Below are 26,543 nucleotides of genomic sequence, written 5' to 3' on the forward strand. Positions count from 1 at the left end.
CAGATGTGTCTGACTCCAGAACCTTCTACATTATTACCCCACCCGAGTGGTCCTGCTCCAAAGGAGTTTACTTTCCGCACGGTAGAATATAGTCATTTCCTTGACAGTTAAAGAGAAGGCATGTGGAAATCCTCAAGAGGAGGAGATCCCTTCCAGCTGGAGGAAGACAAATCAAGGAAGGCTGTGTCGAGGAGGGAGGCTTTAGACGCAGGAAACCAGCGTTCGGACAGGTGGAAAGGGAGGCTGGACGTGGTGAGAACCTGAAGCAGGTCAGGAAGAGCAGGTGACAGGGCACCTGTGGAACAGGCCTGCCCCATGGGCCCCTCCAAGGACACCGCCCGTGGCAAGGGAATGAGATGTGCTCCCAGGAAGAAACGTGGTGAGTCCCATGTACACACCGACTGGACCCACTGCGTCCACACACAGCCAGCGACAAGAAAGGAGGCAGCCCGTGTGGGGCAAAAGCTTCTCCCCTCTGGGGAGCGGACAGAGTCCCCACCCTAACAACAGTGGCTCACCTCCAGGAACACCTTCCGGCCACACACCAGACTTTGCAAGAGGAGCCATGTAAACAGAAGCTTTGCGAAATGCAAAAGACCACCCCCTACTTCACAAAACAGTAAGTACAGAGAGTAGAATGACCTCTCCGTAAAAGAAAGAAGAAAAAGGAAGCTGCTGGTAACTGGCAGTAATAGCAAGGGAGCTGTATATGGCGCTGAATCCTTCCATGGCCCGTTGAACCGTGACGCTAACGGCAATTAAGGTTTTTGGAGGCGAAGGTTAGAGAGCAAGTTGGGAGAGTGATGAACACCTTCCCACTCAGCTGACATCCATCCAAAACCCTTAAAAGAAATACGAAGTGTAAAATCGGGTAGACTCATCCGTCTTCGTTTTCGCTGCTCGTGGCAGCGAGCAACTTGGGCCTTCTGTCAGGAATATCAAACTTAAAAACGAGCCACGCCGAGAAACACTCTGCTGCTGGTGGAACTCGGCAGAATGTCTGCAAACTGAGCGATCGTTCTTGTAAATGGAACAGTTGCCGGCAAGGGAGCTGTCTCTGAAAATAGATCAGAAGGTCTGCCTGTCAGTTTCCGTGACTTCTGTAACAGAGGAACTGATGGAGAGACTCCTTAAGGAGCAGCCACGACGCTCTTTCAGAAACGCTGGCTCCTGAGTGTGGTGGGACCTTTCCACTCCGCTGACCCCCAGGAAGTGCCCTGGAACCAGATGTGCCTGGTGCAGGGATTTTTAATTGGAACAATTGTATTTATTTAGAGAGCAGGTTACATGCCACACACCAAAATGGAAAACTGATGTGCATTTTTACATTTAATCCACACAAAGCCTGAAGGTGAGACACATTTTTTCTAATTTTATTTTATTTTTAAGTTTATTTATTTTTAAGAAAGAGAGAGAGGGAGGGAGAATCCCAAGCAGGCTCTGTCCTGTCAGCACAGATCCCGGTGGTGGGGCTCAATCCCCTGAACCATGAGATCATGACCTGTGCCGAAATCAAGAGTCAGAAGCTTGACCAACCGAGCCACCCAGGCACCCCTGCTTATTCTCATTTTAAAGAAAAGTAAGGCTCATAGAAACTAACCTGCCCAGCGATGTTCAGCTAGAAGGACGTGGAGATGGGGTGGAAACCAGGGTTCACCAGGCTCCAGAGCTCACTCTCTTCATTGCTGTGAAACCCTGTCAGTCCCAGGGCCTCTAAGAGTTCTCTTTAGGGCTGGTATGAGATTCCTATTTTCGGGGGACAGGTCTGTTCTTATCAGCCCTCCCAGGAGCAAGCTTTAAGTACAACAGGGGCTCCTCATGGCCCCTCAGTCCTCACCAGATCCCTACATCACAGTCAAGGTCCCCTGTAAAAACAGAGATGTTCACTCATAGTATGGCGATATTTATGCACAATTCACCTTTAGGAGTCCAAAGAAGACAAATATTTTTCTGACATCGCTGCTGTTTTAGTGATTTAAATGCTTCCCTATTTTTGCTCTAGCATTACAAAAGTATCCTTCCCCCAATTTCTGTCTCTAGGAAAAATGCCTAGCTCCCCATCTGATTAAATGAGATCAGGCTTGGGAAAAGTTGCCAGTACATTGTGCAATGGTGTGACGAACTTAAGAGAGAAACTGCAACTCACGTGAGGTTCTAGGTCCCAACTCTTAAGATTCCTTTCTTCAGGAGGTGACCCCTATATCGCTGTCCGCTCTAATCGACTCAATTCCCAGTGAGTCCATGGTCTAATGAGATTTGCCATGAATGGTCCCATACCCCAAGCCCTGGTTTTCTTTTTGCGCACAATTGCAAGTAAATAAAAGGCAAACACATCCAGTTAGGTAAAATTTTGCTTATTACTTTAACTTGTCAGCACTTCTAAATCACTTATCTTTTAAGGGTCGAGAGTCATGAAGCCGCAGGCCATTTTTAAATGCAAAATGTCAAGGTCTTGCCAACATCTGAGGAGTCTCCAGGATGTGTCCCAAATCTGTGTTTTTTCTGTTGTGGGAACTCATTAAGAAAGAAAAATGCCATTCCTAGACAATGAGCTGCTGGGACCTGGAAGGTGGCTGCCTCTTAATGAAGTGCTAAACTGTAAAACCTATTTTCACATCTTATAATTGTCATGCGGAAAGGAGAATTAACTGGAAGCCTGTTGACTGACATGTTGCTTTTCTTTAAGTACACATAGGAATTGAGGGTTATGAGGATGTGTGTGTATGTCTCAGAGGCGTACTTGTTTTTAAATTAACTTTTTAACTGAGTTCTTAAATAAACGTCAGCTACAAATAGATTCTTTTGGACACTTGAAAACAATTGCTGAATTGCTGTACGGTCATGATTTCAGATCAAACTAAGAACTGTATCAAACTTTCTTAATGACAGTCAGTTTCCTCTGTCTGCCCTATGATGATACATGCAACATTTGTGAATAATATGGTGCCTCTTTCTGACATGTTAATCCTTACTTCATTTTACTATGTTCACAAATACTAACACAATAGTTAAGAAGCTTGGAAGAAGCAGGAGAGACTTCCAGAACATACTGGAACAAATGAGACCAGTAAGCAATTACATACATTTTATTGGAGACATGAGTATGATCACCTGCATCCAGAAATTCAGGAAGGAAGTTAAGCAAGTATTAAGTGAACGCCTGTTTGAGAAGGTTGTGGAGCCTAATAGCAAAGTGTGTGGACTCTGTGTCCTGCAGACCTGACTTTTGAATTCTGACCCCATGGAGTATTCCTGAGTGCAGTGTATTTAACCTATAGGCCCTCATGTCCAAAATCTGTTTCATAAATGCACCTACTTCTGAATTTGCTGTGTGTATAAACTTGCCCATGCATCTAAACAAAACACATCGGATACAGTGTGTGTCCCAGTGCAAGCAGCCCACGTGGTGGCTGTTCCTATTACTTCATGGTCTACATGATACAAAGAGCCCTGGATTTCCTTTAGGACCCCGTCACAGTTCATTACTTTGTAAAGTACTTAACTAAGTACTTAATAGATTTTATGGAAAGGACTTTGTTTCATGTCCAAATGAGAAAGTAATACAAGGATGTAAAAATGCAAGAATACAAACTTAAGTGTTATCTTTGAAAGTGAAAATACTGCTCATTAATATTAATCTCTGAGGTATGTAGCCTTTTAGAAAGTGGTCAGGCTTTTACCCCGGGGCTAGGTTATGTAAAACCCAAAACTATTTCTATATTGCCTCAAAAATATGCAAGACTTTTTTTGCTTGAAAATAACCCGTATATATTCCCTTTACGATCAAACCAGTAACATTGATAAAACCATGTAAATTAATTTTAGAAGGTGACAGTCCCACTAGAAGAGAGGCTCAACATAAAATGGTTTTCCATCTGTATCCCTATTCTTTTTTGAACCCCTCCTCCCCAATGTCGTGGCCGCTCCACGACGGTATATTGTGAAGTTGCCAAATGTACAACCAGGCAGTATCATTAACATCAGAAAAATCGGCTCATTGCCAACTAAGAAAACTCCCAAAGCCTTCTTTTTATCTCCTTTTTAAATCTGCCTGCTTATTAATACCTCTCATTGTTCCCAAAAGAGCTAGAGAAGACTATTCTAAAATGCGTCTTCAACAATTTTCTCTGTTCTGCAGGTTGGTTACTGGAATGATATGGATAAATTAGTCTTGATTCAGGACGTGCCCACTCTTGGCAATGACACAGCAGCTATTGAGAACAGAACAGTGGTTGTAACCACAATTATGGTAAGTTTTGGTCTATGCTTTTTGCTGTTCCGTCTTGTCCACAGGCAGATTTGATTCCCCAGCCATGGGGAACAGGGTGAGCGCTGCATCATACGTGTGGTGGCATGGGTCATGGGTCACATGAGCCACGGGAGTCCGTTGAGGCCCTGAATAGGTTTGTCCTGAGCTTTGAGTACACTCGGTACTTTCATTTGTATTATCTTTTGTTGCACTGTTGTTCTTGGAAAAATGCTCAGATGTTAACAATTGAAACTGTCACACTCTAGTTAGAAATGGATGAAATGCTAACATTCCAAAGGACACAAGAATGAACATGAGAAAAGCAGCAGCCAATCACAGAAAAATATCTGGTAGTAAACACCGTATTATTGTTGTTACTGTTTTTTTAAACATCAATGTAATAATAGTTAATAGTGTTCAAATGGATAATTTTCAAGTAGTTTAATCATTGGATAGTGATTTGCATTGTCTGTTTATAATAGTGAGGATATGAATGTAAAGATTTTAATGAGCATGTTTTATAGACCTAATGCTTTCAAAATTTTATTTTATATTTATTTTTCACGTGGAAAGGGTGTTTTGCACCGATTATTTTTCTCATTGACCACTGACATATACGCAATATAATTTTTGGGCTTCTCTTAAGATTTAAGAAAAATACGACTCCTCCATTCCACCACATCATAAAATGAAAAATACTCCAAGTTTTAAGGATATTTTCTCAAAGCGATCCTAATGAAAATACCTTTTAAATAATAGAGAATATCTGGTGTATTTTTCTCCCCTAAAGTCAAGCCTGCCCTTTAGAGTCAATGCTGGTCAAAGGAGATGAACAGTCGGTGACCTATATCCTCAGCTCACTGTCTCGTTAGGCAGAACACATTTTTAATAATTCATGAAGCCCTTCCTCTAAATAAAGTGGAAGTATTTTATGTTATTTAACTCTTAGCTTATGTAACTTTAGTTTTTAGTAACTTCAAGTTATTTCCAAAACTCTTGGCCCTGAGGTCAAAGCGTGAGAAAATGCCAGAGAGAAAGAAGCCTCCGTGTGCTGGGATTCGTTTTCTCTGTGTTGCATCACCAGCTAGCAATTTACTGTTAATCTGCCAAGCCTTGATTGAAGGTTGATGATTTTAGAATGCAAACCGACTTACAGCAGTTTTTTGTGTAAGAGTGCAAAATATACACCTTCTAATTAATTGTGTAACAGTTGCATGGGACTTGAAAAGCAGTATATAATATATATAGTATATATATATATATATATATATATATATATATATGTACACACGTCTATATTTCTTTTCCTAAAAAAGACACAGTAATGGAAAGTCGTACTTCAGTACAGTCCTCCTCTTTTCAGCCTCTGATGAAGAATCCTATTTTAAGAAATTGATCAAGAAGGAAATGAGTTCCACGCTGTTCGACCATTCCTAACTAAGGCTCACGTCTTGTTCTCCTGTGTAGTAGATTTAAGCTAATTTTTCATGTGGGATTCTTCTTGGATGACCAGCTCTGGACTACCAGAAAAAAAAAATTTTTTAAGTTCTGTGACTTTTCCGAGATACTAGAACAAAAGAAGAATTAATCCTCTTTCTCAAGAAAATCCATAGATGTCGAAAAACAATCACTCAGTAATTTTGACCTATCAATTCCCCTATCTTGAAACGAGGGCATTGTACAGAAAGGTGGAATTCTGTCACTTCTAATTCCAAGTGAAGGCCTTCTAAACGTAAATATCTCTGAGTTTGTGTGCTTGTTTTCTGAGTATACACAGCTGTTTTCTTTAAAGGTTCTCTGAAATCTTGCCTGTTCTGTGTGAAATAAAGTGTTTTCATGTGCATTATAGGTATAATGTAGACAGTCTCCTTTTTGTCCATGTTATTAAAGGCACGGGAGATCTAATTCTTGAAACCAAAATATTGAATCACCTTGCAAGCATGGCTCATTTTCAGGAAGCATGCTACCAAAACATAAGTTACAGTGATTGAGATTCAGTGGTTTCTTATATACCTAAAGAATATTCTGTAAAGTTAACTGTTGTTTGACAGTGATATCAATATTTTTGCTATTAAAACAGTGCAATACTCGTATTTGTCTTTTGTATAAAAATGTAATCTTCCTATAGTAATACCTCTGGGCTGTGCAATTGCATAATGATTCAGTAATTTAAAAACATAGCAGAATCTTTTCCCTCAAAGTGTTCCTTGTGTTTGCTCTTGTTGAAAATGGTCACCCGGGACCTATGACCACTCCACCATCTCGTTCATTTTGAACAAAATCTGATTCCTTGTAGATGAATGAGATATTGGCACCAACATGTAAAAATCTCCCAAATTCAACTGAGAACTCCCAACACAGATGGCACTGGTTAGACACTGTAACGTGCACGAGACACGTACCCAGACACGGAAGGTTGAGAGTGTTGTGGCCCTGGAAATCATTCGTTTTGATCAAAACTGATATGACGTTGCTGTTCTCCCATTTGTCTTTCCTTTGTGTATGTTGTTATTTATGTGTCGATACATTGTAATGATACATGCTGTTAAATAAAATTGATTGAGAAATTCATTTATTCATCCACAAATATTTATTAAGCTGGGCGCGGGATATGCTGCACAACAAAACAGACAAAACCCTGCACTCAGATGAGTTTATATTCTAGTGAGAGAAAGCAGACAACAGGCAGTAGATGAATATTTTAGATCTCATGCTCAAGTAAAGTGTGGCTTCTGCTTTTTGAACTGGTGAAATTTGTTTTTTTTCCCCTTAGAACCGTGTTGTATATCTAGAGTGGGGTCTCCGTTTGAATGGCTTATTCCACCTGAATATAGTCATGCTGACAGCAACTTAGCTGAATGTGCATAAAATGTAAAATTGGTAGTGCCTTCCCATGAGGGTCAGGACTACAGAGTTGGAAGGTCTGAAGTTTTGAGTTCAGATGCTCACTGTCTTCTGTCAGCCTTAGTGACCAAAACTTATAAAAATTTTATAAAGTCTGTAATTGTATATGAGACTCTGAGCCCTCCTAACTTTCTGAATTGTAAGTAACAATTCCTGTCAACAACCCAAGAAAGCCAGGTCTGCACCATGTGGTTTGAGGACGCGCAGTTGAGGAAAAGGCATTAGTGCCGTAGAGAAAAGCAAGAATGGTGGTTCTGTCTGTGATCTCACTACTCGGGCTGCGGAACTCTCCGGAAAAGGAGAGATAAAGCGGTATTTCAGCCGAGCCCATTTCCCCCTGCATGTTCACTTCTGAAGCTAAACAATGCTTATGATGCATGACTCAGCTTAGAAGGTATTTCTTACCGTCTTGTGAACGTAACAAACCTTGGGGAAGATTGTGCATACATACATCCAGATTTATTCACTAAAGCATCAGAATTATGTTACAAACTTGAAAGCAGTTTTACTTATCACACATGATCTTTCCAGAGGTTACTCTATTATACGTTTTGTTAAATGTTTTGTATTTTCTATAGGATTTTATAGATAGGCACTGTCTATATACATGTGCACATATAACAGTACACACATATTTTATATAATATATGCACATGTACATAGACCTATGCACAAAAACATAGACGTATTTATTCTCTCCCTTGTACTAAATACTAATTTCCCCATACATATGCCTGCCTCTGAAGGGCTTAGCACTCGGTTTTGAAATACCTTATTTTGAATGAACTTAAAATTGTGCAGCCATCCAATTTATTCATTTTTTTCTGAATTGAATAATAACCTTTTAATTCCCACCTTTAAGAATTTTACCCATGGGATCAATTATCTACATCCATTAATATTCTTCAGGGAAAAGGAAATATCACATAGCAACTGACTTTGGTTGATAGTACTGATTTTATTGTTTTAACTCTTTTCAACAGTGCTTGTAATGTTTATATTCATGATGTTTAGAAAATCTTAAAAACGTCCTAAAAAGTATCTCTTTCAACAGTTTTACTTCTACTAAATACAAATAACCCCCAAAATTTTTCTCAGTAGGAAAATACTTTATCGATTGAAAATCATCTTAATTCATTTACACAAACATTTTCATAAGCAAGCCCTGATGTAGCAGTTTCAGACAGGGATTGATTTCTTTCCTGAAATAGCAGAGCAGATGTAGAGCACTACCCATTATGGAAATTGTAGTCATAAACTCATAATCACTAAGAAGTAATGCATTTAAAATAACTTCTGAGGAATTACTGCCCCAAAGAGCACAGTAGTTGATAATAAAGATGGGAGGTTATACTCTTAAGGCAGAACTAAGTGGTTATATTCTGCTTGTCTGATCTTTCCGCTTTTATTCACAGTTCAATACCCGGGACTCCATAAGGCTGCATATCAAAGACGCCCCACAAATCCCCCTTAATGACTAACCAGGACTCTATTTTCTTTTCTATTGAGAAGATTTGGTATTTTCTTCAGGCATAGTAGCCCCCAAAACCTTGCATTAAATCAAGGGCTTGTATTAATGTAGAAGGGCTACATGTGGGCAAATTGTCAGATTGGGTTGGTGCAAAGGACGAGGTTGGGAGAGTGTTGAAGATCTGCTATTCATGTGGACTTAATATGAAAGAAAAGCAAAATGAGACACTCGCAAAGAAGCTGGGTTGAGCTGAGCAACCGGGAGATCTTTTGTTCAAGAAAAGCCTCGCTTTTCTCTCCACCTGTTCTCCCACCTTCCTGAGGGTGATCATCTTGTTTCTCTCACACTGGAGCACCGCACACCTGAATCTCAGTACCTGTGCATGCCCCTACCTGTGCAAAAAGTCTCGCTAAATCTCTAGTCAACATCTTCAGTACGCTGAAGGTCTTCCAGTCTTTGTTGGTTCGTTTGGCAGGAGCTCAAAGACCCTGACAGGCCCGTTCTGTCCAAAAAGGGAACTGAAAAAAGAAAAGAAAAGAAAACTAGGTATTTTTTTACTTAGATTTGCATGTGTGTGTTTCAGAAGAGATAGCCTAGCACTTAATAGTCACTTTCCTTTTGAAGACCTGAATCAGGAATTCTAATATAATTACTTTGCCCTGATACTCCTGTTTAGGGAGCACAATTCCACTAGGAGATCTTCAGATTTATTGAGTGCCTTATATGTACCAGACAATAGGAGGAGATAAGGAGAGGTTTTATCTACACTGTGTACTTATAATTTCATATAAAGTATTTCATTCACTCACAGTACAGAAATCCACATCCTTACTTACACCTGTCCCCTCTCTAGTTAAATCACAAATCTCAAGTAGCTGCACACACCTTGACAGATGCAGTAAGAGCTTCAACAATTTCCATATACTTCAAAATAGAGATTCAGATCCCACTTCTGCTACTTCTGTGAAATGGAATGATTTGCTTACCCTCTCTGAGCCTCAAATTCTCTGCCTGAGAAGTGGGAAGTGCCTGTCTCAAAATATCAATGTGAAAAGTAAATGAAAGGTACAGTTAAAGAACTTCGCATTATTTCTTCGCATGTACTAAATAAGTCGGAGCTACTATTACTTTTCGCAACTATATATTTTTTTTACATTTTTATTGATTTTTGAGAGACAGAGAGAGACAGAGCACAAGTTGGGGAGGGGCAGAGAGAAAATGAAACACAGAATCCGAAGCAGGCTCCAGGCTCTGAGCTGTCAGCACAGAGCCCGGTGCAGGGCTCGAACTAACAAACTGAGATCATGAGCTGAAGTCAGACGCTTAACCGACTGAGCCACCCAGGCGCCCCATTCACGACTATATTTTATCATTGTCCTCCACCACTTTTTTACAAAGAATTACAATCTTAATCACAAGAGGACAAGAGGAATATTTTATTTATTTTTGCCCTCCTCGTTCCCACTGCCTGGCACGCAGTGGGTGCTTAATAAATGTTTGAGTACACAGTAGAAACACAGCTTTTCCTAAAGCAACTTGCTCACTATATAATGTAGAGGGAATTTAGCAACACAGATGTGATTACCAGCTAGAGAATCATGTGCACATGAACTGATACGGTCGTATATGTATATGAAGGCTAAAATACTTAAGTGTTCAAGTATTGCACACACTTTAGAATTGGACTTCAACCTTAGTACCACATGGGAGCCATAGCGGTACAACTTTTGAAAACTCTTATGTGTGTTATACTAAAAGTTATAAATGATAACCATGAAGCAATTTCAGGTGTATTTTATAAATGTGTAATTCTTGATTTTCTCTACATATTCTCCCACGTTTTAATTAGCTGTCACAAGAAAAAAAAAAAACAAGAAGGAAAGTATTAGCTCCTTGTAGCTACCAATATTTTATAAACTCTCTTAGAAATTAACACTGCTCTGCAACAACTCACCCATTTTCATAACCACATTTATAATTTAATTAAATTATACAGGAGAATGTTTTCTGTAAGTTACCAAACCGTTTTCATCTATCTAAAGAAGAGACAATTAGTTGCCTTAATTTTATAGGTAGAGAAACTTTCTTCACCCAAGTCCAGTGTTAAAATACTCATTAATTACAAAGAGGCAAGAGATTTCTGGGTGCCTTGACTATGTCAACATAAGGCAGTAGTATTCAAGGACCAAGCGTAGACAATTGCCCACAGGAGAGTTACTTAGGGCATCTCTGAGAGAAAATTATGGACCATGTCATTTACATTTTTATTAAATTTTCAAAAGTAGTTTCCACGTTTGCAAAGTCCTTAAAAATCAGAAGTAGTATAGAAACTACTTGCCATGTTATGCAAGGTGAAATACCATCTATCGCAGAGTCACAAGAGCCAAGTGCAACTTTGCTAGTTAACACGCTGGCTGAGGGAGAAGAAAAGAGTTGTGTGAAAACTACTCCGTGACTGTTACAGTACAATGTTATAAATCCATGATTTCCATGACATTGTGGCCAAAAGCAGTCACTTCTTGTCTGCATATGGCTAAAAAATCTAAAAAATCTGAGGTGTGACCAGCACACCTCAGCTGTGTTCACCACACCTGTCTTTTGGTGGCTTTAGTCTTCATTTATAAAATCAGGTGTTTGTTAATTTATCTCTCTAGTTCATGGCCTTCAAATCATTTGGTTTAGGTGTGTGTGTGTGTGAATTGAAAACTGTCTACTATTATTAGCCACCAGTAAACTTTTTCATATTATAAGGATTTTCACAGTCATTCTTCATCCTGTTTTCTTACTTGCTTCAAAAACTAAATGGGAATATGACTTGAAGGGCGTGATTGTCATATTGGGGGGTGGGGAATTATTAGTTTTCACCGGAGACATATTTTAGAACAGAATAAAATTTCATGGACCACACGACCCGAATTAAACTCTAATGAAAGCAAAATTATTGGACAATGTTAGGAAAGGTGATTTATTGCAAATAAGTATATAAATTTTTTAAGCTCTTAATTCATTTCTTCATTGAACTCGCTAGCACCTGCTCTGAGAGAGGCATCCAGCAAAATGCTAGATAGCAAAGAAAAATCGTCTAGCTCTTTTCCCAAAGGAGGTCACAGTTGAATGTGGCCTAAACCAGATGCAGAATATGGAGACCTGTGACTTTGACTAACTACTAAATGGTCTCTAACTTCATGAGATATTCTAGAATACTAATCCCATTGCCAAAGATGACAGTTTATGCCTCTCTCGACAATTATTAATGTTTATTTTTACTGTCACAGTGCTAGATATTTAAGAGTCACTCAGTAGAAAACTGTTTTAAAGATTTCACTTTCAGTATCCAATATAAAGCCATCGAATATACTTGTAAGCATATTTCTCTATTCATCCTTTATTACTGATTTCTCGCCACACAAAATCAGTGTGTGTGCTAATACTAAATACAATCGTTTTGTCAAATTCTGCGGTTGAAAAGTTTAAGACTTTGGAATGTTTTATTATTTCCCCCTTTACAGTTCTACTTCTCTCATTATAGGAATCCCCATATGTTATGTACAAGAAAAATCACGAAATGTTTGAAGGAAATGACAAGTATGAAGGCTACTGTGTAGATTTGGCATCTGAAATTGCAAAACATATTGGTATCAAGTATAAAATTGCCATTGTCCCTGATGGAAAATATGGAGCGAGGGACGCAGACACAAAAATCTGGAATGGGATGGTAGGAGAACTTGTTTATGGGGTAAGCAAATCAACTTACTGAAGAATTTACTTACATAAACCTGAAACTTTTTTTTTCCCCGCCCGGGCACATATCTGTTTCTAAAGACCTATTACTGTTTTTAAATTTGCAGTTAACATTCAGAGAGGCATATACGATGTTCAGACGTTTCTCTAGTTCGTTATGGTGCCATTCCCAAATAATGAGAGAAGTTAATACCTCATAACTTCAAAATCTAGAAAGATAAAAAATTTAGAATATGATGTCCTATTTAAAAAAAAAAAGTGGTGACTTCAGTACCTGTGATGATTATTCTCTTGCCTGATGTTGTTCCATCATAGCTATGTTGTTTTAAGAACCGCACAACAAATCTTTTATTTATGTTACTTGGTAATTGAAGGGAAAGATTTCCTTCAACAGCATAAACTAAGACCTTATTTTAAGTAGTTCTCTGTATCCCCATTGCTTGTGCTTACTGGTAAATATCTTTTATGTAATTTGGTGAAGCAATCATGAAATTACTTTAGCATCTATAAAATATTCACAGTCCTGCTGAACATAGTAAATTTAAACTTTATGCAGTGGCATCATTTTTTTCGATGTAGCAAAACAAAAAAAAGCTAGAACATACTTCATAGCGGGCCTCATGTGAAAACAGGTGGAGGGAGCCCTTCCCTGTGAGTTCACCATATACGAAGTATACACAGTTTATCGCCAAGGGCATACTCTGTGTAGACATTCCTGCCTTACTCAGAACAAGATCAGTGTCTTCAGCTGTCCCTGCAAAGGATCGAAATGAAACCAGTGGTTACCAAGTGCTGGTGATGCGTGATCCTACCAAAGTCCAGAAACCAACCCGAGAGCTCGCAGCAAGCCGTATCCACCTGAGGTGTACTCAGAAATTTCCTAGAAGACAATTCATATTTCACAGACTTCTCCTTCAGAGCACACGCTGTCTGATTCACCCTCACAAGATGCCTTTGAGATAATTGCATGAGAGCCATCCTTCCCTAGACAAGAATAATGATGGAACGATTGAGGACATAACCGAAGTCTGTTGAGGGGCCCCTTTGCCAAGCCTGAACTGCAATCCACTAGTCACGATTCTGCACCCTGCCCGTCACACCATGCAGCGACCAACTTTCTGCAACCAGTCCGGGCCTGTGGCTGTCCCCTCAGCAGAAGAGGAAATTGTTTGGCATTAAAGAGCAATCAGTTAGTTTTATATCCATTTATGAGAACTATTGACCAGTGAGGTGCCCTAAATGAAGGTGGAAAAAGTTGGCAGTTTTAAAGAATCAAAAAGTATTTTACCACAGGGCTCATCAGCGGTTTGATAGTGAGCTTCAAGCTCCAAAGAAAAAGGATCCCTAAACCAGGTGTTCCTTGGTAATTTTTTAGACAGTTGGTAATATTTTTAACTTTTGATACAATAAGTAGGTTTTAAATATAAACATTATTCAAGTTGTTAGAACTACAAGAATTCATTTCCTTCAGAGATCACTATTGGGTATTTCATCTCAAAAAATCCTAGTTGGATCACCAATTAGTCATGGATGGCGTAACAAGCTTAGGTTTCTTTCTAGAGCATTTGTTACTTCTCTCTTCCGCGGAGCCCCTACCCACTGGGCAACCCAGGCTCACCCCTTTGCAAGGGCTCTGACCATATGGTTCAAGTAGCAAAAATGAGCGATATTTAGAGAGTAGCATAGCTAACGAAAAGTTGTATCTGTGGTACACACCACAGTAACGGAAAGTCCCAAAGTCAAGCAGGTGTCAAAGAGAAAGAGAAGATAACCTAGTGGTTATCAGTTCTCATTATGTTCACTCATCAGTTAATCCTCCAGGGTTTAAATTCTCTCTTCTCTGCCACTTGAGCTTTCCCCGAAAGGATTCTTCTCCCATGTGTCTCGTACACTTTCTGTGGCATCAGTATGCATCCAGGTGTCTGTAAAGTCTGCACTTTATTCTGAGTTATTTTACTTTCTTACTGCAAACACGTACAACAGATGTCCAGGTTCCGGGGCCTGGAGTGAAACACCCATTCTGTCCTAGCTACCAAAGCTCCTTAGACAAGCAAAAGGATTCACCTTGAACCCGTTGTTGCTGTTGTTGTTGTTGTTGTTGTTGTTGTCATATTCTTTGCACACTTTGTAATGGACTTGTCAGGAATAAGTGTCCTGTGAAGCACTCACGTGCAGCCTCAGTGCACCACCAGGAGGTGGCCCCAAGTGCAGATCTCCCCACTCCTGGCAGGTACTCTCCCCCTGTGGCACCTGTGCGCCCAGCAAGTCCATTCCGTGGTCCTCTGTGGCCCTTCTGCTGGGTCCTGCCAGACTCATGTGCATGGAGTTGAATCCACGGGAATGTTCTTCCAGGCACGTTCCATGGCCGGCCAGCACCAGGATTACCTGTGCTGTGTGGTGACATGCCGGTTCATGAGCCTTGCCCCAGAGACCCTGGAAAACCCAGGTATCATGCAGCGCTTGCAGGAGACCCTTTGCCTACTTCCTTCTGGGAATCACCGAAAGGTTATGGACCATCTCCAGGGTTAGCAGACAAAGCCCAGGTCTGTCTCCTCTGTTCACTATCCTCTTGCAGAACACAACTTGCAGACATCACAATTACCCTCATCGAACATCCCGGGTCTGTCCTCCCTCACATCTACTTTCACATGCAGGAAGGCCCCCTTGTTTCTCTCCGTGTTGCTTTCCTTTTGTAGAGTTAACTCATTCAGGGTCACTTGCATAAGTAAAACATTTCATAAGAACGTTATGCAGAACGAGTTATACGAGTGGTGTTTCAGATCGGTGTAAGGATGTCGTGGCCACATATTCCTGTTGCAACAGCAGAACAGCCACTTAGAAAACTAACAATTCTGTAGGATGTCATCATGTATGCTACCAAATACAGCTTAGAGGAATTGTGGGGGCAAGACTAAAACACGTATGATGGAGACTGATCATACGATATGAGAAGAATTATACTCAAAATGTTTATTTTGAGAGAGAGAGAGTAAGTCTGAGTAGGGGAGGGGCAGAGAGAGAGAGAGAGAGAGAGATCTAACAAGACTCTCAACGCAGGGCTTGGACTTACAAACCAGGAGATCATGACCTGAGCTTAAATCAAGAGTCAGATGTTGAACCGACTGAGCCTCGCGGGGATCCCCTGATATGACAAGAATTTTTCTAAGCATGAAATCAAAGGCTAAAGACACAAAAAAGATACTTTTATAGGCTACAAAAAATTTAATACATATATTGCAATGAAGTACCATGATCTACGTTATATAATGAAAACAGATGCTGAGTAGGGAGAATATTTGCAACATATGTGGAAAATAAAAGTTAATATTTTGAATATATTTGAAAGTGCTTACAAATTAGTCAGTAAAAAATGAATTCACCATATGGAAAATACAGGCAGATTATAACAGGTTATGATATTTAAAAAGCCAATGTAGCTATTTGTTTTACAAAAATAAACTCAATACAAAGAGATCTAATTTCCTATAGAGCAAATTGACAAAGATAAATGAGAATAAAGACACACATGGGCTGTCCACCATCCATAGCTGCAGAAGCTGTCACACAATGTTGGTGACAGTAGAAATTTGCATGGTCTTCCTGGAGAAAAGTTGCACAAAATACATCATGACCATTACAAAGATGGGTACCATTTAGATCAGCAACCCCACTTCTCGAAATCCATCTTAAATAATTAAGGTAACTTCTAGGGTTTTTCTTCAAAGATGTTCACATAATTCATCAAAGTTTTAAGCCGTGTAAACCTGGAAACAGTACAAACAACTCTTAAAATAATAAGTAGATTGAGTAAATTTTGTTATTTTCATATGATAAAATACTAGCAGTCATTAACTAAGTTTGAATATATAAGATAAAATGAAAAGCGTTCATCCTTTCCTTCTGAGTAAAAGAATTATAAAATAGTGTTTTATGGGGCACCTGGGTGGCTCCATTGGTTACGTTCGGATTTCAGCTCAGGTCATGATCTAAAGGTTAGTGAGTTCGAGCCCCGCATCAGGCTCTGTGCTGACAGCTCAGAGCCTGGAGCCTGCTTCAGATTCTTTGTGTCTGTCTGTCTCTCTCTCTCTCTCAAAAAAAATATTAAATTTTTTTAAAAAAACATAGTGTTTTATATTACCCCATTGTAAAATAAGAAAAGTATTCTTCATCAAACCATGTCTAGCAGGGCATATGTTAAGAAAAAAATAAGAGTAGGTAAGAGTGGAGGTAACTTTCCTTAATTTGGGGATTCTGTGTTTAGATACTAATTTTCCTATGGCTAGTTTATATATCACTTGTATAATGAAAGTTATACAAGTAATAAGATTGCAGAAATAAACACCTCCCAGTAGTGAATCTGACTTCTGTGTGTGTGGGCATTTATGATGGAAGCTAAGTTCGTTCCTCTAGAAGGCACTGCTGGTGAACCTTCACTCGCCCAGCGGGCAGCATCATGACTGGAGTGCAGTGCCCACCGCAGCCCTCCAGATGCCCCTGTATCAAGCTGCTGGCCGTTGGGTGAACCAGCGACCTGAGGGTATACGGGAGTGAGGCAGCCTCTGTGTAAGAGCACAAGTGCTTGAGCAATGTCCCAGATTCCACTTTAATGCCAAATATTTTCCTTTCCAAACGAACAATCAAATAATCTTTGTTTTCACAGTGTAGATCATGTAACATCTTACAGTTTTCTCATGACACTTTATTTCATCAGTTTGAGAGATGGCATGATTTACAAGGAAACACAAGCTCCAATCCCAGAACTGCCGTGACGTGTAGAACTCACCTGAGTCTCAGTTCCATCGTCTAGAAAACAGTGATAAGCCGGATTACCATGAATGTTAAATGAGATGCCCTTTAAATATTTAGTTCGATGTCAGGTACATAATCCCTCAATAAGTGCTCACTAGTATTTTATTCATTTTTGTAATGGATAATCACAGTAATGCAGCGAGGCAAACAGGAAAGTGTCCTCGTTGTAGAGATAGGGAAAACGGGCTCAGAAAAATTGCTCAGAACAAAAATGGGAGCTGGTGTCTTAACGATCATAATATCTGAGAATTGAATCCACTGTTTTCCAAAAGCTGTGTTAGAAATTGGAAGTAGAAAAAAATCACCGTATGGGCATAGTAAGAAATAAATGCCAATTTCCAGATTTTTGTGTGCGCGCTGGATTGGAAAATGTCATCCAACAACGGGTTTCTTCTGTCCCACAAACACAGACAGTATGATAGGTTTGTTACAACTGGAAAGGGATAAAAAAAAGAAGGACTGTTTGAAATTTGCAATTCATAATATTAAGGCATGGCCAAGTAATGAGTCCGTGGCACCATTCCAAAGGAAACAGAAAAGGCTGCAACGTAGCAATTCTGGCCAAGAAATTCAGAAATTCAGCCATAAGGAAAGGCAATTAGGGCTCCCCCTCTGCCCCAGCCCACATCCTTAAAGCTTCACAAAATGCATTAACCTATGTGTTTTCATGTGTCTTTTCTCTTTTAGAAAGCAGAGATTGCTATCGCCCCTCTGACAATCACTTTGGTCCGAGAGGAGGTCATTGACTTCTCTAAGCCCTTCATGAGTTTGGGCATATCTATCATGATCAAAAAGCCTCAGAAATCCAAACCAGGAGTGTTTTCCTTCTTGGATCCTCTGGCCTATGAGATTTGGATGTGCATAGTCTTTGCCTACATTGGTGTCAGCGTGGTCTTATTCCTAGTTAGCAGGTTCAGTCCGTACGAGTGGCACACAGAAGAGCCGGAGGATGGAAAGGAAGGACCCAGCGACCAGCCTCCCAATGAGTTTGGCATCTTTAACAGCCTCTGGTTTTCCCTGGGTGCCTTCATGCAGCAAGGATGTGACATTTCACCCAGGTGAGTCTGAGAACCTCAGTTCTTCACCGATTCCCCAGTAATCCTTCGTGTCGTGCAGAACATCTCTATCCAGGTTCTTGTCCTGGAAGCAGAGCTTTACTTGAAACATACAAAAAAACTTGCAGTTCCCAAATTAATCTAAGTATATTCACGGCCAATTTCTCCAACTTAGCGCCAAATGTGGAAACCTCGTAAAGATGAAATTTCCCGATGGAAAAGTAACATGCTACCCATGAGAACCCTCAAAAAGCACTGCGGTATTAATATTTCCTTCACTGGTTTGACAGATGGAGACAAAAATCTCAACTGTAAGAACAGGAATTCATTTCCATTTTGTCTCCTTTTCAAAATTAAATTTCTTTGTGACTATGGCTGTTCACTTTTTTTTTTTTTAATTAATTTCGAACTTGATTTACATCCCATGCACCTTACAGGAGATTTCTGCCACATAGTTACTGAAAACCTGAGTCAGGATAGTGGGTAGCAGGTATACATTGTTCTATCTAACAATACAAGCCGTGGGCAGAGTTCAGCTATGTGCTGAGTTAGTTTAATAGAGATGTTTTTCAATATCTCTGGATTCATGCCTCACTTCCTTTGGATGCCACTAAGACATTTTCAGTTATGTTTGCCAAAAATGCAGCTAATCTCCCGTTACAAGAAAAATACCAAATTTCTCCTGTAGGAAAAAAAAAAACAGCAGAAAGTCGGAGAAGCTAAGAATTGAATTTAAATAGTGACTTATATCATCATCGCAAATATACAGATTTTTTTTTTAAGAAATGTATGCTTTCTCAAAAGGAGAGATTTTAGCCACAAGTCACTTGATGTTCCTTAAGACCCAGGAAAACTATAAATGTGTTTAAATTCCACTGACATATGCACCTGAGTCAATAACTCTGAATTAATGAAATGAAAAGAAAGCAAAGTAAATCAAGTCATGGTTTTGAAAACCAGGATGAAGCAAATGCCAAATTAAAACCAACAAGTGCGACTAATATAATACTGATAAAAAAGGGAGAATTTTCAGGCTAGAAATGTCATGGAAAATATGAAAATTTGTTTCTTACTTTGCAAAATTGTTTAAAAACAATTTGTCCCAGGAATTTTAAATAGTTTGATGGTCCCACTGAGTGATATCAATTATGAAAATGACCTGGATTTTTAATTCATTCCATCGTCGCTTTTCCTCTGCATCCACATCACCCACACATCTCTGATAACAGGGAAAGGATGAGGAGAGAACTTTTTTTCTGGAAGGTTGGCATCGGTTTTTAATGCCGTCCTGCTGTCCCTTGACAGGTCACACGCTCAGGTCTCATGTTGGTAGTGGCAGAGGGAACATTTTTACACCGGAAAGTGAAGATGCGTTAGGACATAGCCCATCCTCCACTCAGATCAGTAACGCTCACAAATGAAATTATCAGAAAGGAAATCTCAAACTAACAAAACAGCCCTCTCGACTGCAGTCCCTCTGAGACCAGTCTGAGGCATCATCTGGCCCAGCCAATGGCAGGTGCCACTTTGGCACATGCCCCACCCACCCTGGCTGGGCTCTGACTGAAGGGAATCACAGGTTCTGTCATAAGGGTATTGATCAGATTGTGTCAAATCTAAGACCTCTCCCAGTGTTAAGACGTATTGCTATTTTAGGTACCACGGAGAGAGAAATAATGCTGCCCATTAAAGCACATGACTGTGTTTAATTTCCTGGCCTGTAGGCTGCATCCTAATTCCAGAGATGCTAAAATGTAAAGGGAGGAGGGTATCACTGGATTTAAGTGCGTGTTCCTTTTCTGTACCTGAAGGAAATGCATTAAGTCCCATGTTTCTGCTGACTAAACAGTAAAAAGGAAACGTTTTCCATCTTGCCAGTGGCATTTCTAAGTTCACTATGCCATGAAGGGCATCAGATTGTACTGAAGGCTAGAATCATTCTTGAGTAGACAGAAAACGAAACAATATTTGCGGTTGTTGCTTTCAATGTACATTGGGAATCGATGGTATTTCTTTTATTTCTCTATGTTGGTTAGAGAAAGGAAAATGTGCATTATCTTCTCCATGTTCAGATCCCTCTCAGGTCGGATTGTTGGAGGTGTCTGGTGGTTCTTCACGCTCATCATTATATCATCTTATACCGCTAACCTCGCTGCTTTCCTGACGGTAGAGCGAATGGTCTCCCCCATAGAAAGTGCGGAAGACCTGGCCAAACAAACAGAAATTGCCTATGGAACATTGGATTCAGGGTCAACAAAAGAATTCTTCAGAGTAAGTTAAGGGAAAAACCAACGGTGAAATGTTCGTAATTTTGAAGCTCAGGCCATTTTTGCCAACAATCGTTTTATGGGCTCTAGCTATGGTAGGTTTTACACACACAGTAGGAACTGCTACGTTTAATGCCAATACTGCTACTTGGATTTTACAATCACTTTAATTTGCAAAATCTAATTGATTTATTCCATGACAAGAAAGACTCAAGGAAAAGTGACAACAAAAAGGTAATTAAAACAACTTTATAATGTAACTTATCCAAAGGATTCCAGTGTTGGTAATGCTTTGATGATACTGCATCTGGGAAGATTGAATTTATGTATGTTTTGGGGTTAAGAGCGTAAAAATGAACGTAAGATTTGTTTGTTTTTGTAAGAATAAATTTAACGTGCTACATTTGAAACCCTTAACTGCAGGTTATACTCCCTTCTATGAGGTATATATAGTCTATAATCTATTCTGTAACAGTGGATTTCAAAGCAATATGTTTGCTTCCTCACAAGATAATGGTAAGAGAACTGTTAAGTTCTGGATACCTTTGTAGGGCTTTGTATGTGCTGACTTTTCTGCTTTGTGGATAAAATTGTTCACACTGCTAGAAATTTACATATGGCTATGATCCCTTTTGTTTTCCCTCAGGATGGCAGGTATTTGGGGGTTTTTGTTTCTGTCTTTCAGTTGTTTGTTCCATTAGGAGGATGAATTTTTGATTGGTGAAACTCTTTTACTCTGCTTCTACTTAATCCAGAGATACATACTTGGTAATGTCTGGTCAGAGATAAGGATTCATTTTGTGATTTCAAAACCAAATCATTAAAAGGTAGTCAGAGTGACAGTTTCTCAAGTATTTACCAAAGTAATAATGAGGACATTTTATGTGTAATTTCATTTGGTTAGTGACAGATACTTAGTAATTCAGAAGACAAGACAGATTTCCCTATTTTTTAAGGTTTTGTGTAAAAATAACGATCGCCCTTTAAAGGAAGTTCACGCTTACGTGTATAGGACATGAAAGTTTGCATTGTCATTTTAAATGTATATGTTTATCATTTTCCCACTCAGCCTGAAAATTAAAAACAACAAAATGCCCTAATCCTTAAGCTGGCCTTAAGTTTCATGTGCTTGGAGTTCAGTAAGAGATTTCTCTTTTTGTACAAAGATCTGATTGTGTTATCCTTATAAACTACGGATGTTTACATAATACTAAATTAAGAACAAACCACACAAAAATTCTGCCAGACGCATCACTGGGCATTGTTTAAAAAAGAAACCAGGCAAAAAAAAAAAAAAAAAAGAGGTTAGAGTGGGAGAGAGCCAAAGCATAAGAGACTCTTAAAAACTGAGAACAAACTGAGGGTTGATGGGGGTGGGGGAGAGAGGAAAGTGTGTGATGGGCATTGAGGAGGGCACCTGTTGGGATGAGCACTGGGTGTTGTATGGAAACCAATTTGACAATAAATTTCATATATTGAAAAAAAAAAAAAAAAAGAAAGAAAGAAACCAGGCTGTGAACAGTGTCTTCATCAACAATTTGGAGCATTGCCAATAGATATAATGAAAAATTTATGGTAATGAGAAAGTATTTGCAGATTTTTCTAAAACTATAAATAATAGTCATAGCAATAGATTTTATTAACAGTATTCTATGGATACATTTAACTAAGCAAATTTTTAAAATTTACTGAGTACATCCCAGTCTTTAAAAGTTACTGATAGAAACATACTGCTCTAACACATCTTAGCATAATTTCAGTACCTTGCCGGAAATCTCTAAGTTTGTAACTGCTTCCGTCCAAAAGTAAGTAGGTAAAATTCAGTGACTGTGCCCAGAAACCATTACGTGTATGCATCAAAATAGAATACAAGTTTGTGCTATCACTTGCATTTTACTGGAAAAAGGTGACTGATTTTCATGGAAATCAGGCAAATATTTGCAGGTTCATCATCCTGCCTTGAGTGATAAAGGAAGAAAGGTCATGTTGATTCCCTGAAAAAAAATTTCATAAATAACTCCCTGTAAAGCTCTCGAGCATCAAGCACCCTGAAAACGTTTATTTTTAATCTTTATGGAATTTTTTTTAAAGTGTCCCAAATTCTAAAAACTGGTGAGGTAGATAAGAGAGTATGTTGATAAGAAATACAGGACTAAGGGAAGCTGTTTGCTGGATTTACAGAGCCTTTCACACAGGCTGTGCAATCACTGTGCCCCGTTTCCTTTCTTTCCCACCCCACTTCAGTTTCAAAATGGAAAGATTTTCTTAGAAGTGTAGGTATTTTTTGTTGCCTGAACCCTAATGGGACAAGAAAGCCCATTCCCTGACCGCACACTTTCAGGAATGCATAAACTCGGGTTCTCTGATAAAAATGGAACTCATTTCCTACCCTGTGCTCTCCCTCCTCTCCCACGGATGATGACCTGGTTTAAATAAACCATTTTGTCTGACGGGTTGAGGAAACAGAATGTGAAGGGTATTTTTGCCCTTGTCGAAAATGTTTCCTCGCGGGAACACAGCAATGGTACATCTCTCAGCCCCACTGAACTGCCTCGGGCAGTGACCTGTACTCAGGGCTTCAAAAAATGTTGCAGTTAAAATCAACTGGAGAAAGAATTAGGCCATGGGGGAAAATTACATCTGAATTCACCTGTTGCCTTGGGCGTGCCTCATTGTGAAGCTTGGTATGTTTCGTGTTCTGTGCTCCCAGTTCAGCATACACATAGAGGCGTTTAAAGAGAGTTCCTATTTGTCACTTACCGACAGCCTTCTCTGTAGGTACTGAGACATTATTATACACCTGATTTGCACATGCTGCTTTTTTATTTGAACGCAGATTTTACACTGTGGCTGTTTCAGCCATCAGGGAAACCACGAATGCGTAAATGGGGTGGATTACTCTCTCAGGGGTTATAAGATTATCAAATCTTGTGAACATCAGCCATGCTGCATAAGCGACTAGAAGCGGGAAATAATTCACCTGACAACAATGTACATATGAAGTATAATGCGTGACATGTGTACATATTTTCTCTTAAAAAACAGGAATGGCAGAATACTTCATTTTTGAGAAATTAAAAGCACAGCATAGTTTTAAAACTCCAAGAATGATTTCAAGTAATAAAATAGTGCTTTAAGTAAGTAAGCCTCCTATTCATGGAGTTTCACAATAAACAAATAAATCTGAGATTATTTTTCTAAGCTCAAAGAATGACTTTTGTATTATCTTTGCTTCTTACCTTGAGCCTAGTCACTCCCCAAACCTAATCTTTAAGAAGATGTGACAGTTGAAGATTTTAGGGACTTAAAATCCCATTATCACTGCATTCATGAGTTTGCTGGGTCTGCAGAAATTTCCCTTTTAACCTGTCTCATCAAATGTATAAAGGTTTGCTTACCCTCACTCCTTAGCAGACACCTCTTGTGGTCACAGATAAGGCACAGGGATGTTATTTCCGTCTTTCCCTTCTTGAATGTCCCCCCCGCCACCCCCTTCACCATGTGAACATGATCTTATCTATGCCACGCGCCTTTCACTCTGAATCAGAATTCCTAAACATTCACAGAGTGACAGTGTAATTTTTTTTTCCCCCAAAAGAGTTGCTTTCATTATTTGTCTAATTTCCCACCGGGCTGCTGTACCTTTACAATTTCTGTTATACATAAGGCCTGCTAAGTTTGGCACAACTACATATGGATTCCTCTTTCTTCTGGATTTTAAAGGAATTAATTTACCTTCCTTTGCACTTAAGGTATATGTAATTCAATGTATTTAAACAAATGCCGCAGTAATTTTCCTCACATGAATATTGTACAAATGGACTTCTAAAAAATATCAGTGGCCTAAAGATACTTTATTCTTTTAAAAAGGAATCATTTGTTTTACTATTTCATTGCACTCTGTAATTGTCTTCCTCATTGTCAAGCCCTGGAAATACTCTTTTTCCACTCTGCTGTGTTAGTCTTGTTTAGCGGTTCTGATCCCTTCGAGTAAGATGCCAGACGTTGACTGGAAAACTGCCAAGTAACCACCCAAACTCTCATGTTCTTAAAAAATTTTAGAACACTTTTCAATGAAAACGATACCCAGGTTTTATTTCTTATGTTTTCAATGTAGTATCCATGAAGTATAAATGTATGTGGACCTCTGCACCTTTTTCGGTGACACTCACAAGTCGACGTATTTTTTAGGGCGATTACACGCCTAAAACATGTCATTTGCCAACATTTCTTTCAGTTGAAATTATCAGAATGAATGCTTAAGGACTTCTGTGTCCGGTGATGCAGACAGTTTAGGATTTTCAGAGATCAGAACTCATAAAATGGAAGAGTTAGTTGTCTGGAAGACAGGTCTGTTGTTGAAGACAGATGAAGGGGGCCAAGCAGCATGGCCTCCTTAGTGGATCCCGAGGTTGAGGGTTCTGAGTCCAGATCCGCCCCTGTCCTGGAGCCACAGAGAATATTTGCTATTTCATTTAGTGTCGGCATGCACTTTCCTCATGTGTGGATTTCTATAGGCACAAGTAACCCAATGTTACCTGAACCACACACACCCCCCACAAGCTCTGTGCCACTGAGATATGTTTAAGCGTTAATAACGTAAACACACTCCATCGGATAATACAGGATGTCCCTTCTCCATCTCGATATTTATCACCATTTGACTACACATTGGCATAAAGTATCTGTTTTTTATAGTGTTCCAGTATGCACATCTCTTAACTGTTACATAGGATACTGAGTAGTCAATTCCCATCTTCTGAAACCAAAATGTTGAATCCAACTTTTATCAACATCTTTCTCTGTCGACCTGAATCATTTGATTTTTGCCCCAAAAACGTGTCTTCTTAAGTTTGCTCTTCAGGATATTTGTTGATAATTGAGAATCTGTCATTTATCGGATTCTATATTCTGATAACAAAAGAAGGTCAATGTACAATGAATATAGATGGTACTCAGGATTTGCTCTCATGCTTAGACTTAAGTCTGAATGAAGTCTCCATTAATTTTTATTTGGATCCAGATACAAAAGGTCAACACCTTGTTAGTGGGCAAACACTCGTACCAGAAAACTCTGAGCATCATTGTGTTATCAAACATCAAACACGAGGCAGGCTTTTCTGACTCATTAAATATATCCCTCCGGGACATTTGAGTTCATCTGGAAATATTTTTCCATTTGAAATGTCTGTATGGATACAAGATCTAATATGAATGCAGATACCAGCACAAGGATCTAGATAAATTAAGTAGTGGGAGTAACTTAGATGGAGCCCAAATGGACAAAAATAAATTTCTTGGCTGAAGTCAGGGTAGTAGAAAGACTAACTCTCTAAAATATTTAATAGGAAAACAGGAATCACTTTCTTTATTTTTCAGGTTTTCTAACTTTTTACTTGAAAATAATTTTTTTATTTTTTATTTTTGGAAGTGTAGTTGACATACAATGTTACAGTAGTTTCAGGTATGCATCACTCAGTGCTCATCATGACAACTGCACTTGACATCTGTCACCATACGTTACTGGACAGTTACTATATTCCCTACAGTGTACTTTGCATCTCCATGACGTTTCTAACTTGAAGTGTGTACCTGCAGAGAGAGAAGGAATCACTTCTAAGTTTGATGTATGTGCTACTTGGAGATTTTATTAGAAAAAGTCTAAAAACATTGGGTGGACCTAGAGTTTGACCCTTGCGCTGTGGTCATTTGGTTTGTGAACCACCACTACGCCCAGTCTTCCTGTGCCCCTCTGCCACTGACTTGGTCCGGACCGCTCTTCCTATTCGACTTAGAATGCTTCACGTGTACAACTCTGAAGCACGAGAGAAGACAAAAATGGCACAGCATAGTAACACTGCTCATTTGCTACAACTCAAGTGCCGGATTAAAAGGAGTTTTACAGAGCTGACCTCAAGTCTAATCTGGCCCTTTTCCGGTTTACCATGAATGTGACAGAACTCTCGTTATGGCATTCTACATTTAAAAATAAAAATAATAGTACTTTGCTCTTTAAGCGCTTGAGGAGGGTAATTGTTTATGACAGG

General features: G+C 39.3%; 1 protein-coding gene across 1 annotated transcript in view; it reads left to right on the forward strand.

Annotated features, from left to right (window-relative positions):
• The window catches only part of GRIA4 (glutamate ionotropic receptor AMPA type subunit 4), a 263,655-nt gene that overhangs the window by 197,324 nt on the left and 39,788 nt on the right, over positions 1-26,543 (forward strand). Inside the window, exons 10-13 of the mRNA XM_042905825.1 lie at positions 4,139-4,249; positions 12,154-12,360; positions 17,862-18,232; positions 20,302-20,500. Coding sequence (XP_042761759.1) covers positions 4,139-4,249; positions 12,154-12,360; positions 17,862-18,232; positions 20,302-20,500 — 888 coding nt within the window. The remainder of the gene's footprint in view (positions 1-4,138; positions 4,250-12,153; positions 12,361-17,861; positions 18,233-20,301; positions 20,501-26,543) is intronic.

This window comes from Panthera leo, chromosome D1 (genome assembly GCF_018350215.1).
Source record: "Panthera leo isolate Ple1 chromosome D1, P.leo_Ple1_pat1.1, whole genome shotgun sequence".
Lineage (NCBI taxonomy): Eukaryota > Metazoa > Chordata > Mammalia > Carnivora > Felidae > Panthera > Panthera leo.